The 15,483-nt window shown below is 42.8% G+C and overlaps 2 protein-coding genes and 1 long non-coding RNA gene across 6 annotated transcripts in view; 2 read left to right on the plus strand and 1 right to left on the minus strand.

Moving 5' to 3' along the window:
* Positions 1 to 15,483, plus strand: part of LOC132447467 (uncharacterized) — a 453,739-nt gene that overhangs the window by 125,150 nt on the left and 313,106 nt on the right. The gene's annotated exons all lie outside the window — the stretch shown is intronic.
* LOC132447441 (inactive phospholipid phosphatase 7) lies at positions 1,733 to 6,993 on the minus strand. The gene is made up of 3 exons (XM_060038231.1): positions 6,709 to 6,993; positions 5,693 to 6,478; positions 1,733 to 3,677 (listed from the first exon to the last, which is right to left on the minus strand). Exons 2-3 carry the CDS (start codon positions 6,189 to 6,191, stop codon positions 3,289 to 3,291), a joined length of 888 nt encoding a protein of 295 aa, XP_059894214.1. The 5' UTR covers positions 6,192 to 6,478; positions 6,709 to 6,993; the 3' UTR covers positions 1,733 to 3,288.
* fam78ab (family with sequence similarity 78 member Ab) lies at positions 7,619 to 13,943 on the plus strand. Of its 4 annotated transcripts, none has more exons than XM_060038232.1 (3): positions 7,619 to 8,653; positions 8,772 to 9,256; positions 11,443 to 13,943. In XM_060038232.1, exons 2-3 carry the CDS (start codon positions 8,934 to 8,936, stop codon positions 11,966 to 11,968), a joined length of 849 nt encoding a protein of 282 aa, XP_059894215.1. In that variant the 5' UTR covers positions 7,619 to 8,653; positions 8,772 to 8,933; the 3' UTR covers positions 11,969 to 13,943. The 4 variants fall into 4 exon arrangements, with proteins under 4 accessions (XP_059894215.1, XP_059894216.1, XP_059894217.1 ...); XM_060038233.1 differs by having other exon boundaries at positions 8,775 to 9,256; XM_060038234.1 differs by having other exon boundaries at positions 8,953 to 9,256.

A 15,483-nucleotide genomic window follows, 5' to 3' on the forward strand; every position in this document is an offset into this window, starting at 1 on the left:
TTGTATGACTAATCAGTCTCATACCTGGTGGTAAAATAGGGACTCTTTCAATTAATTGCAAAACACTCATATACTCACTTAACACTCATACAATAACTCATATATCAACATACATAATAATAAAGATGATTGTTTAACAACGCGATTTCTCTGTTCTCCTCCATCCTTAGGGAGGACTCGAAGAAGAGGAAAGATCAGTTATTTTGAATGTAAACTTAACCGCATACCAGTGCTGTTGTACTGTTGAACATTAACCTCTAGATGGAGCACTTGTTATATTGTATGATGCACCTGCGTTAACTGCTCTATTCTTCATCGGTATGTACGTTAGTTGATATAATGCCGCACAAAAACTGTTTAACGAAGAGATTCTATTGTGGTACTTTGCTGATGTTTTTAAAACATTCAATTATTTTGTATTTTTGGCAAGACAAAAGACATCAGTTTGGATAAGGATAACATGAAATATATTATAGGCTTGATGAACACTCAATTAATTAACAGGACTTATCTATCTTCCAAAAAACATTCAACACTAGGCATACTGGCACTATACCCAGATTCAAATGTACGATTTATTTTGTCCAATCCTCTGGAATAAATGCACCATACCACAGTAGCGACATTATCATTTATAGCACACTCACATAAAATAAATCATTCCCACAAAGGTAATGACCAGGCAAAAAAAGAGTCTGTGTGTGCATGCTAAATTAGTCTGAGCTTACCGGCTTTTTTCTTATAGTGTACTGTAGTCAAATAGTAAATGAGATTTGAGATTTGAAGCAAACATACTTATATTGAAGTCATTTGAAAGCCAAATTGTTGTTGCATTATCACAACCAAACATGCATATTTGCTGCAAGTTTTGAGTCTCTGCTTTATTGAGAGATGTAGGCCTACTCCTGAGGATTTGTTTGACATACTGAGGAAGTTCACCTTTTAAGGCAATGTCAGTTTGAGGTTTGAACTGTTGCAAGGTAGGCCTTTACACCGTTTCCTGTCACATGACTTGTGGTAAGACTATGGGGAATTGAAGACAGGCAGCTGATAAAAATTCAGTTTAAGTTTCAGACGTTAGTGTTGAGACATTGGTGTCATGTGTGTTAACCCCTTTTCCCCATTTGTCATTTAAGAGGACAAATTGTTTATCATTTTCGGAATGTATTCAGAAAGGTAATTTTCAAGATTAAAATATTTCATCTAGAGAAATTTGTATGGGGTGCAAATTACCTAAACATTAGTATTGTACAACAATAGAAAATAAAAAAAATAAATGTTCTCCACAAATTCAAAACTTTACAATCAAACTGAACTCTTGACCCTGACTGTGTTTTCCCATTTGATATTTAATAATCATTCAGATTCTAAGATCAGTTTTTGTTTCATCTTCAAGTGTCAGAGATCAGAATGAGGGAGATGAGGCTTTATTAATCACCACCACCTGTATACCTTTGTCTCAACTCTTCGGAATTTTGCACTACGCCTACAGAATTACCTTAGTAATCTTTTGGTTTCTCATGCACCCAAATCACAAAGAATGCATCATCTAATCATACTGATTCTACAACCATAACAGTGACTTTTGGTGCACTTGTTTCTTTCAAAAGAACTCACATTCTCATCAGCACCTGCGTAACTGCTAGCATGAGTGATCTGATGCAGAATCAAGTATCCATGTACAGACTCACACACATAAAATCAAATTCAAAAGAAAGAAGAAAAACAATCGTATGATTGCCAATAACATATTTTATATGCATGCACAAATACAAAAAAATTGATAATAAAGAAGGCTTTTTAAAAGATCAACTCAACTCAAACTCCATTATTATAAAAGAAAAACAGGGAAACGCTCCATAAAAACTCTACATAGCAAACAAAACATGCAGATGCATAAGACAAGTTTTTCAATAAAACATTCTGCTACAATAATATCCTGTTAAGCCTATAGATTCATAGTTATTCAATACAAAGTTAGAAATAGAAGTAGGCTAATTGGTTAATCTTCAATGAACAGTTACAAAAAACAGAGTCATTCACTTCTAAAACACTAATCAAAACCATGCGCAATGAAAGTCTCACAGAAATCCACTAACGCACTTTAGTCGTTGAGTGGAGCAGCCAGTTAACCACACGTACAAACTGAGTGTGTTCAGCTGTTAAGCCAATGCATAGACTGCAGAAGAGATAGAGAACGAGAGTGGAAGATAGGGCAACAAAGTTAAATTACCTTAAGCCTAGAAATCATGGAGGGAAACTTTCCAAAATAAATGAATCATTAATATGATGTATATTTTTTGCATAAAGAACATTTCAACCAAATATTAACAATAAAATGTTACACATATGTGAAGGACAGGCATTGGGTATGGGTAATACCACAACTTAACATATTTACTTACAGAAAATAAAGCCTTTGTCATTTGAATATCAGAATAGCTTATTTTATCAGCATATTTAACCTTAAAATGTGTATTTATTTCTTAACTACACATATGTTGAGTAACAAGGCAAAGAAGAAGAGGAAATAAAAAAAATAAAAACAGGAAAAAGAAGAAACAAGAAGTGAAAGTATTTCATGCAAAAACACTTAATACTTTCAGCCAAGAGCCGGAAAGTATCTAGTACTTATTGTACTTATTGTTTTAAGTAAAACATAAACTTAAAACTTTCATAAAATGTTGATTTAAACTTTAACAAGGATACATCAGTGATACATACACTGTTACTTTAGCAGAATTATTCTATAACGAGCTTCGAGGTATGTGGGTAGATTTAATGATAAGTAACTCACAACTTAAAAGAAATTCACTGTACGATGAATGATATCATGACTTTTGGATCTCTTTGCATGACAAAGAAGCGTTTATGAGGAACTTAACCACACCTTAACACACCTCTTTATACAATACATTGCTGTAAACTGTAGACCGCAGCTTTAAAACCCAGAGAATCGTAGCATAGTTTACATTGGGTAAAAATATGCTACAGAAACCTTTACATCGTAAAGCTACGCTACAAATGTCTTCCATCTATTCTTAGGAACACAAGGATTAAAAAAAAACATCGGAAAATCCTCACAGCCCTGAAAAACCTGAGTCTAATAGCATCGTTCACGCTGTGTGAACCACGCTACAGAATCGTTTGCGCTGTAAAGCTAAGCTACAAGACTACCAATCTTAGGACCACATGGTTACGCGTCAAAACCCCCCGTCATAGCTCCTTCACGGTCCAAGCAGAGCTTCCGTGCCCAGCAGCCACTACCTAACCGGGCCGACCCGCCGTCTAACTGAAGGGGCCCCAGCTGAAGGTGCTGATGGAGATGAGAGTCTGGCAGGTGCCGGAGGAGAGCCACACGTTCTCCATCAGGCTGAAGTGGAGGAGCCCCAGCACGAAGCCACAGACCATGTCCGTGAGGTGGTGCTTGCCCAGCATCACCCGGGACACGCCCACCAGGAAGGCCCAGAGCACCAGCAGGATGCGCAGAGGCACGGCCAGCACCAGGTGGGACAGCAGGAACTTGGAGACCATGGCGGCGCGGCTGGCGTGCGCCGCCGGGAAAGAGTACATGTCCATGGACACGCAGTCCAGGAAGCCGGGGGTCATCTCCCAGGGCCCCCGCCGCTTCACCAGCCGCTGGACCCCTGCGATGGTCAGCACGTCCAGAAGCAGCGCTTTAGGTAGTGGGGGGGGGAAGGATCGGTTAAAGGGCGTTCATATATTGTTGCAAGAACAATGGATGTGAAGAACTATAAACAACCCTCTTGCTAAATTGAGGGAAAAGTAGTTCTGTGTTAGGTGATCATTGCAATCGTTTTTCGCTCCATATTAGTGCGATGGATGGACAGTTGAAATCCGTGATTTACTTCTAATTATGTTATAAAGGGTTATCAGGTGTGCATTATTCATCAGAAAATGAGGTTAAATGAAATCCATTGCAGAACCATGTCATTTTGACCTATTCTGTTTCTCCTATCCTACGCTGATCGAATGGCCGGAGAGTCTATTTTCCGTCTTGGCTACGTAGCGAAGCGGGTACCCCATTACTAGGCACTCGCGTGGCCAACGAGGCCTCTCGCATAACCGCGGCGGTGCCAATTTACTGTGTTTTGGACAGTGAAGAAGCAAAAACAACCCTAAAATCGGGGTTCATACAACACCCCAACTGCTTTCCAAGGCTAACTTTTTTATCTGACTTTGATATTAATATAGGGTTTGCCAATTTCTTGCCAAGATACTCGGCAGGTGTGTAAGTGAATACATCCCTCTTGGATATGTTATGGATATCTCTTGTTTTTAGATCTTACCCTGTTAATAAAACAACTTGTATGTAGGGTCATTATTTTGTTCACATGGAGGGATTAAGGCCTGTAATGTGAAAACAACAAGCTGTCCTCAAGTAACACTATTTTATTATTGATGCAGAGATACTCCTCATCAATTTACAGGACTGTATGTACTATTGACAAGAAACAATGCAAATGGGTTTGGAGACCAACGAGGACTATATGATTTAACCTTACTTGAATAAATATATCCAATGTCCAACTGAATTTCCTTGTTCGGTTTGGTTGATATTGTTGAGTTTCAACCATTAATTTAATTTCCATCTGTCCTGCTCTGTTAAGTAGTTCCAGGCTGCTTTCGTTTTTTGTTAAATTAGCCGGATGGTTTTAAATAGCCCCCTTACTCCATCAGTCAACTCACAACCATTATACTGCAGCGCCAGAGCCCAGTATATTCCAGCTTGGTGATGATGTTGTACTTTGAATAGCTGGGCCCACATGTGCCAAGCATCAACATCAAGCCATGGCAGCTTTTATAAGCCAAAGCCTTAGCAACAGTTATTCCCCATCTTCTTTGAGCTGTGTTCCTAATCTGATACATTTCAGTAGGCTATGCAGGTTGTACTAGAATATCTATGAAAGTGACAACCTGAAAGGAGTTTTGCATTGGCTGGATTAGCCACACACACACACACACACATATATATATATATATATATATATATATATATATATATATATATATATATATATATATATATATATATATATATATATATTTATATATATTATGTGATTCACAATAAATGCAAGTCCAAACAAGGAATAGAAAACCAAGTATTTTCTTGCATGGCATTTTTTTCATGTTGTAATTATGAGATAGCACATGTTATGACTTAATATATGACTAAATAAGTCATTTTCAGTCACCTTCAATTTCTTTAACACCCGGACCCAGGAATGGTTATTCATGCATTTATTCTAAATATGGTGACTTTAGCATCACACCTGTTCAGTGAAGGGGGTTGTTGTTGTTCTGATCGGTGAGGGGAAAGGGCCGGGTGAAGTTCTCATAGGTTAATATTTGCTGGTGGTCACCAGGGATAGGCCAAGGTCAATTTTGTTGAGTTATGTTTATGTTTTTTGTAGTAATAGGTAAAACAATAGCCAACTTCTAAACTAAATGCATCACGATGGCAAAGGAGTCAAGTAATGCACTAATATTAATGACAAAAGTAATAATACAAAAAGTCATTATTTTGTCAAATAAATCTGGTCTAACCACAGAAAGAATTCTCTTTGTTCCATGGGAGCTAACAAACAGGTGGCACAGTTTAGAAGTGTGGGTTTTGAAATTGCACAAGTGCAGGATTTAGCAACAAGTGGAATCGAATTTAGCCTACCCAGTAGCAGGTTGACCAGAACCTCCTGTCCGGCAAGCGTGTTACTCCTCGTGAGACACACGATAGTGCCAATGATCCACGTGATGCCGAAGCCGGTGAGCTCGAGTAGGGCGACCATGGAGCGGCAGCCCCCCCAGGAAGACGAGGTGTAGGCGCAGACCCCCATGCGCTTGGAAAGACTGATGTCGATGGCTAGCAGCGCGTTCATGGCTATCCCCTTGAAGGAGGGGTTCAGCAGCATGCAGTCTTCCTCGGGCATTTTGCCCGGCTCCTTTTTGTCCTTGTCCTTGTTATTGTTGACGCCGGCGGTGTCAGCGGGCTCTTCGTTCGACTGACTGGTCTGGGGCTTGATCTGCGACAGCCTCCTGGAGCTGGCTCGGTTCTCGGCGGCGGGCGCTCCGGCCCGCATGGGCTGGTTCAGGGACATGAACTCGGGTCTGCCCAGCACATTGTTGCGGTCCCGCGTCCGAGATCTCACGCTGTTGCTTGAGGAGGGCATGTCGGCCTCGGGTCCAGAGAGATGCCACCAACGCCTATGTTGACAATGTGTTTTCAAGGCGTTTTAAGTATAAGAGAGATCACAGATGACAAGTTGTCGCAGGAAGGATCACGATTGTAGCCCACCAGCTCGTCCTTGCTGTAGCTCTCTAATGGATATATTTAGACTGATTGGAATGCGCGTTAGCCATGCTGTTTATACACCGCGACCCGTGCAGGCAAAGAGAGAGAAAGGGAGAGAGAGAGGGGTGATGGGCATTTGTCTCCGCCAATCCAACGAAACAGGGTCTAGAGCGTGGAAACAAAATCACAATATAAGAACATTGTTGTTATTCCATAACGTCGCGCGCCACAATAATAACACAACGACACACATCTAACCGCTGCTTTAGGCCAGCTAGCCTAACCGGTCCGTGGCTGTATCGTAGATCATCAACCTACATCTTAACATGACAACAACAACAACTCATGAGGTGTTATTTATTGTGCAGGAAATGGGCGACTGCGAACTGATTTACCAGACGATGGGTGAGAACGGCCCGTACGCCATCATCACTTGGACGTCTCGCGCGGGTTCTGCGTGCATCTCGGCATCCGCGGAATCCTAGGCGGCACGAGCCACTTTTAGCCCGTGGACGGATATAGTCCTACACAAGCAAAAAAGAAAAGAGACATATGCGGTTACAAGTATCCGGGGAGTAGGACGTTTCTTCACCTCCAGTGACTGTGCACCACCTGTGTGTAGGGCTAGCTACCGCTAGATATGACGTAGGGGATGTGAATCCTCTGTTTTTGCGCTGTTCCGGACGGGGAGTTCTCCAAGGTGCTTAAACGCACAGCAACACGGCAGGAGCGCGCTCTGCTTGTTTCTGTCTCGCGCATCTGGCAACCCCAGTTTAGAGAAAAAATATATCAAGTATTCCCCCCTTTAATGTGATAGAGTGTCAAACAAAACAATAATGGCAAATAAAACTATTTCAAATGTTTAAAAATATATATATATTTTTAATAGCTCACTCTCCAGCCACCGCCGTACCAGTGAGTAGGCAACTAGGATATATAGGCAAACCTACTTCTTAATGATAAACTGTAGTTAATTAAAATGTCCTTGATTGTGTAACGATATCTGCCTCCACAGCTATATAATTTAGACCAATTCATTAGGTAGGCTATTTTATATTATAGATCGTCAATAGGCCTATGGACTAGCCTACTCAGACGAAATGTCGTTATTTTCCCACGTCAGTGCCTAGGCCCCAGCCCATCTTTGAATGACAGTTGATTATCGTACTAACCTGCTATCACTCCTCATAATATATATATAAAAAAAGATCGATTCGATACGGAATCAATAGCACACTACAATTCCCATCAGGCACCGGGTCTTTGAACGGAAGTCTCGTCTCAGATGTACTTATAAAGCAGCTCGCGCTGTCCAGGCAGCCGAGAGAGCGAGCAGTGCGGGAGGGTGAACCTGCCGCGGACGTGGAGATGGGACGTGCACGGGGACATATCCGTCGGTGTCGGAATTCAGGATAAATTGACCCGCGACGGCGGAACTCCGGGGGCACGCGTTTAAGTCAAGCGATGTGACCGTTTGCATACATCTCAAGAAGGACGCTTTTTTTTTTTTATGTCAATTTATTATAGGGACTAGAATATCCCGGAAACTAGGACTAAAAGTTGACCTAGGTTGCCTTTGGATTCGACTGGGCGACAAGGTTCAACCCGACATGCGTGTGGAAGAGCGGCATGTGTGAAGCGGAGGAATGAGAGAGCTGCCGTCCGCTGACAGAGGGGACGTGTGTCGGGAGATAATGGAATTACCTCTCTGACCACACACGCAAAGTCCGAGGAACTGTATCAGGCTCATTGTGTTGAGTCGGGTTTCAATCCGGTAAAATTGCTGATTTATGTATTGCTGATTCTGCTTCTGCACCAGGTCTTAAATTACCAATGGAATAGATAAAAGAAAAACGGGGGGAATTGAATTGATCCATAGAGCTACCCCTTTTTGTTGAGAATACTGCATATTCCAAGGAATGTAGCCTCTTTTAGTGCAAGCATACACCAACGTCTTTCTAAATCATCCATTATCCAAAAACAAGTGCACGTTTTAACGGACGCCAATGTCCCACAAGGCGCTGTGTGGGGCACACTGACCTTATCATGGCACGACACTTTTGGAAGTTAAGCTCGGTCTGAAACAGTCTGGCGATGCAGCGGCACTATTTTTATTGGGTGGTGTTTTTAGCACACAACTATACGCACAAACTAGCCTACTAACCCGTTTATCACACCCATAACATTCGCCATCGTCGGCGACGACCAGAAGAGATGCACCCAGTCAAAGGTCGAGCGACTCCCTGCGCCCGTGGGTGCAGTAGCAGAGTACAGGAAACAGCGAGGAGTCGATAACTGTCAATCGACTTCGAGCGAGACACGGAAACAGCACGTGGTTGCGTAAGCGCTTTTTTTTTTTTTTTTTTTTGCATTGATGGAGTTTCGTTTTTATTCAGCGTTAAAGCATGTGCCCGTGAATGTGAAGACAACTATTTATTTTTATTTTATTTTTCAACAGTAGCACTGGATGGAGTTGTGCTGGCACGTGCATGGCAGACACCGAACCCGCATTTTGACTTTCTATGCCTATATTTTGGATTAGACCAACTACTACTCCTATACTATGTTGATCCAACTGTCGTGATTTTAGTTTTTTCTTTTTTGTTTCGCTGTTGTGTCCATGCATCTTTCCCCCCCAGACCTCTGGACGTTGTTGTGGACTGTGGTGGTATTCAATGCGATGGGCTGCATCCAGAGCATCAGGTGTAAACCCAAAAGCTTCCGAGAGAGTGTCGTGGTGCTGGAGGTGAACTCGTCAATCGACCCCAATCCTACGAGCATCGATGAGTCCTCCAGCGTCGTGCTGCGGTACAGGACGCCTCACTTCCGAGCGTTCGCGCGGGTGCAGGTGCCCCCCGTGGCCGGCAAAGAGACGTGGACCGTCGGCTGGATCCAGGCGTGCAACCACATGGAGTTCTACAACACGTACGGGAACAAGGGGATGTAAGTAGGGCTCGCTGCTAGCCGAGGATCTGCATCGTTTGCTCTTTGGATTTCTGTTGATAATCCGTTCACTGACTAACGCTTTTCTGAATAATATGTGTTCTCCTCAGGCGCTGTTTAACTCAGAGCTTTCTCTCTGTCACATTGATGTATCTATTCATCTATTTCATCTAGACATTGCATTATATATGGTTTATAGTGTAAGCTATATATAGCCTATTTTTGTAGATATCCCTCTCTTGTTGGGGTTGTGAGCAGGAGATGAATGTCCTTGAGTACTGTAGGGTTGAAATGTTAATGTGGCTTTACGACATGAGGAAATCAGACAATTTTCTGGGAGGGGCAGACCTTTATACTTGAGACAGTAATTAATAAAAGAACAAGAATGAGACCTACTTTCTAAAGACATATAGCTTTGGTGTGCATATAAAAATGAGCAAATTAATTTATTATTTTATTAATAAAGGCCAATGCTTTCTATGTATTAAGGGTCTGTTACGGAAAGATAAAACACACCGCTCTGCCTATGAATGTGAATGAGCACACAGACTCACACTTTCAAGAAAGGAGAACGAGTTGTTGTGCAAGAGATAGGAAGGAACAGTCAAACTTGAAATACATTGTGAGTTTTACTGGGTTTGACAAGTCCAGGTGCATGTTGTGTTTCATATTTTCCTTATAATGTATAACTTAATAAAGTTAGAAACATAGGGGGGGTTATAGAGTAATAAAAGTAATTTTTCCTCCCTACAGTTGAGGCAAACTGTTGGTTACATAGACCACATCCAATACTAGTTTTAAAACAAATCTTAAATACGAAAAATGACTGTAAACTCGTTAGTCCATGAACAACCATCGCTACATTTGAGCCTGTCCAACTATAGGGCTGACATGGTTGCATCTGTAAGCAGCTGTTTTGCTGCTTCCTGTATCTATATTATTAGCGCATGCTAGCCTTTGGGGTTTATCTGAACCAGTTGCGGGGAAAGATGTTTGCAGACCCAAGATTAACCCTTCCGGTCCCCTCCCCACCAGCTCCACCCCTCCTGCAAAAATACAGAGAAGGAGAAGCAGCGATAGAGAGAAGTAGAGATAGAATGTGAAGTAGAGAGAGAAGTAGAAAGAAGTTAAGTGAGAAATACATATGTATTGTGTTAATGGAATTTTTGATTTTAAAAATTATTTATCAATAATCAAGTTGGCCAGAATATGTATATATTGCATTTTTACTCATTGCACTGTGATATGTCACTTGCATTACTTAAACTACATACTTATGTGTTCATATTTTTTGTATTGTGTTGAATGTATACCGGTACACACATTGTCACACACACACACACACACACACACACACACACACACACACACACACACACACACACACACACACACACACACACACACACACACACACATACACATACACATACACATACACACACACACACACACAATCTCCAAAGAAAGACAATTCTTCTAAAGATCGACTGAATCCAAAGCCCATCTGGATATACAAAGTAGGAAAATTGTGACATTTATATAACTGTTGATGTTTTTGGAAAATAATTGTAAATATGTGTTTTGCTGAAAGATAGCAAAATACATTCCTATAAATTCACCTCTTTCAATAGTCGGTTGTGTTATACACCAATAAATGATTTAGAACTGGTTATAACATTATATACAAACAATTATTAGTGTTTTTACGATCAATATATGGGAGTTATACAGCCAATTAATTAGTTGCTGAAACACATTTCCTGTAATAGAGTGCAATGTGTGTGTGTGTGTGTGTGTGTGTGTGTGTGTGTGTGTGTGTGTGTGTGTGTGTGTGTGTGTGTCTGTGTTTGCTCTGCTGACTCACTGCTCTCACAGTGACTGAAAGCCAGGAGATTCCCATACACACACACACACAGACACACACACACACACACACACACACACACACACACACACACACACACACACACACACACACAGACACACAGACACACACACACACACACACACACACACACACACACACACACACACACACACACACACACACACACACACACCCACACAGGCAAGCTCCTTTACTTCAAGGACCTTCAAGGAAGACCTTCAAGGAAAACAAGCTTTAACCAGACCATCCATTCTCATCGCCCCATCATAATCTCCCCGCTCTCTGTCTCCTCAAGGTCGAGCTGGGAGCTCCCCGACCTCCGCGACGGCAAGATCGAGGTCATCAGCGACTCGGACGGCGTCAACTACCCCTGGTACGGCAACACCACGGAGACCTGCACGGTGGTGGGACCCACCAAGAAGGACAGCAAGTTCAGCGTCAGCATGAACGACAACTTCTACCCCAGCGTGACCTGGGGCGTGCCGGTCAGCGACAGCAACGTGCCCCAGCTCACCAGCATCCGCCGGGACCAGAGCTTCGTCACGTGGCTGGTGGCCGTCAACCAGGCCACGGACGAGACGCTGGTGCTGCAGACGGTGCGCTGGAGGATGAAGCTGCACATCCAGGTGAGCCCCGAGAAGCCGCTGGGCCAGAGGGCGGCGCTGAGGGAGCCCGTGGCCCAGGAGCAGCCCCGCGTGCTGGCCAAGAACGAGCCCATCTCGCACGACGCCATGGTCAAGCCCAACGCGAACGACGCCCAGGTGCTGATGTGGCGGCCAAAGGCGGGGCAGGCCGTGGTGGTCATCCCGCCCAAGTACTGAGGAGGGATCCTCTTCTGGGGGGGGGGGAGGGTTGGAGCGTTTTTTTGCAACGGATTGGTGGATTTTGAAATGGACTGGTCGATTTTTAACCGACCGATACGTTTGAATGGACCGGTCCGTTATTGGAGCGGAGCGGTTGGTTTGAACGGGCGGGTACATTATGAACGGGCCGATCCGTTTTGAATGGGCTGATTCGTTTTGAAAGGGCTGGTCCATTTGAAAAGGGCCGGTCCACTTTTAACGGCCTGATCCGTTTTGAACGGGCTGATGCCTTTTGAACGGACCGATCCATTTGATAAACGGAGCGGGCGTTTTGAACGGGAAGGTCCACTTGGAATTGAACCGATCCATTTTGAACAGACCGATCCATTTTGAACAGACCGATCCATTTTGAACTGACCGATCCATTTGACTCATCCGGTGAACCGGGCTGGCCTTGAATCCCTATGAAGTTAAGTCATCTCCTACTTTTTTTATATTTTTGTGTTGTTCGTTTTGAAGTTTCCCACCTGAAAGTCTTTCCTCTTCAGAATCGTTTCACAGATTAGAGACAGAGCCAGAGAACAACGAGGACAAAATGCTGGGGAACAGCCGACCAGTTATTTTAGAAACTTATGTTTTTATTGCGTTCAAGTGCTACTGAAACTTTTCCGTTTTCAAAACTAGGTCTAAACACCTGCAACCATTCTACCCTCAACTTAGGTCGGGTCTCACTGTGCTAAACGAACTCATCGCAAAAAACTGGAAAACAGATGCAAAATCTGTTTCCTTTTTTTCTTTTATATTCTTGTTTTGGGTCAAGGAACGTGCGTGTGTGTGTGTGTGTGTGTGTGTGTGTGTGTGTGTGTGTGTGTGTGTGTGTGTGTGTGTGTGTGTGTGTGTGTGTGTGTGTGTGTGTGTGTGTGTGTGTGTGTGTGTGAACTGAAGAACAAATTGAGTTGTTACATGTCAGTGTGTGAATATAATGTTACATTTATGTATGTAAAAATATTCATGAATACCAATTGTATTTCTATTTATGGGGCTGGGAAAGAGTGCATTCAACTGTGTTTGTCATTGTTTAGCGCCACTATTGTGTGCTCCACGCGACTGAAAACAAACTGTATGAAGTGCTATTTCATGTTGTTTTCAACTGCAAGACATTCTATCCATGCTGCCTTACGTTAAAAAAAAATGCTTTTTAAGGCAAACGTCTTTTGCCTTAAACTAAGTGCAATGCAGTATTTTGCTCATCAAGCCCGATTTTTTCCAGGACGTTTGGTGCTGACATGTTTGGATTTAGTTACGGACCACCTGGCCACCGCGTGGGACCTTTGGTTCAGAATTCTAATGCAATCTTATTTATTATAAATCTTTTGCTGTTTGCCTCACACATGCAATCTCCCTCCGTCTGCCCGGGCAGACGCAGCCGTACACAAAGCAATCCACAGGTTCATTCACATGAAGTCCAGCAGTACGATCTGGAGCGTGGTGGGGGGTTAGGTACAACGCGTGTCACACAGCCCTCACATACAAATATAGATGCACACAGAGTAGCTTCAGCAATAAACACTTGGATGCATATAGCACAACATGGCTCTGCTATTTTCAGGGGGGGATAAACAAACCTACTAGCTTTTAGGAGGGAGAAATACAAAGAAAAAAATCTCCATTTGAAATCTCCATTTGATTCATGGTTTTAACACTTCATCTCAGGGCTTCTTGTTACTGGGCAGATCAATGAAGTGGCTGATCATAATGACAGAGAAACAAAGAATCACACACAATGTCGCCCTCCACTGTGTTTTTCCTCATCATGTCTTCCTTTCTATCCACTGGTGTGAGGTGGACAGGGCTTTGTCGAACAACCCATTCATCTGATCAATTAAGTTACGGATCATAACTTATTATTGACGGTGGCAGCTGGAAGAGATTACTGTGCTTCTCATGAATAAAGACGGTACCTCACCCCTTTTGGAAAGGAAAAAATACAGAACATCTCTCTTTGTTTCCTCTTTCAAGTCCGCTTTTAAATTAGGCTGTTTCAAATGTGTGAGATAACAAGCCTTATTGTCTCTACTACTCTTATTTCTCCTTCGCACTTCCCTCATTTCCAAAACCCATTCAACCTCTTCTGTGAACACACGAAAAGTTCAATAAACAAAAATGATAATGAAAAAAATCAAACCATTCTAAACATCACTGCCTCAACATCCCCTTTCTCTGTAACGCTTCAATTTAAAAACAAAAAACGGGGTATATGTGCAACCTAATTCCAACTCATTATTCTCTGACAGTCGTGACTTGCCAGTCAACTCCCCCCTCCCCCCTCTCTCCATGCTCAGGCGTCTTCCCTCAGCGTGTGTTGTGGTGGTGGCTGAAGGGGCGGCGGCATTCAGGTCTAATCCTGGCTGCTGCCCGGCTGGCATATAGATGACCCACTTCTGGGCCACACCAGTCCACACACTGGAGGAACCAGGGGGCTTTTTACGAGCTCATGCACACATGCACGCACACACACATTTGGACAGGGATGTGCACGCACGTATGCACACATAGACACACACACACATTTGCACAGGCATGTGCACGCACAGCCACACCGATGCACACTTGGACAGGCACATGCACGCACGTATACAAACACATTTGGACAGGCGCGTGCACGAACAAACACACAAACATTTGGACAGGCACATGTGCACACACACACAAACATACATACACATTAACACATAGATTTAATAACACACCAGAATCAGATGCTGACACGGGCACACACACATACACACAAATAACCGGATAGATAGGCACATTTATGCATGCATATACACACACATGCGCACATACAGATGCATGGACACATACAGTCAAATGTACACAAACACACACACACCAACCCTAGCACACAGACACATTGAAATGGGTGCGCATACATGCACACTCATAAAGGCAAATGCAGGCTTTCTCCCTTAGACACACATACACACACACGGACACACAGAAACAGCTTTACAGGCTGAATAGCCCCCATAATTGAAAGGATGACCAGTGAACCATTAATCTACAAGAGGCTCGAGCCTCAAAGCTCAAATATGGGGAATGCAGATGAGGTAGGGGTTGGCTGGATTTGTCATTAAGGCTTTTTATTGGCTTTCATGAAACAGCAAAACAGAGCATCATAAATCATGGAAGCAATACCAATGTTAAATCAGTGAGAGCCACCATACTATATTATTTTGTGAATATCGGGCCATGTCGCAAGGGAGACTTTTTCTTCAAAGTGCAATATAAAATACATTCTGCCATCATATTCAGAATAAAATAAAGGAAGAGTTTTAAAGAAAAATATAGGTTAAATTAAAAATGTTAAAGTTACCAAAAAGGTTATCTCCTTGCTCAGGAAGAGGAAGAGAGAATAAAGTCTAGAGGAAGAGAGACACCTATAGAGACAGAGGAAGTCAATTTTAGTGTGAGAGAGGAAGGGTTACAGAGCAACAGAAGAACAGAGTGAGAGAGAGAGAGAGAGAGAGAGA

Source organism: Gadus macrocephalus, chromosome 19 (assembly GCF_031168955.1).
Source record: "Gadus macrocephalus chromosome 19, ASM3116895v1".
NCBI classification, from domain to species: domain Eukaryota; kingdom Metazoa; phylum Chordata; class Actinopteri; order Gadiformes; family Gadidae; genus Gadus; species Gadus macrocephalus.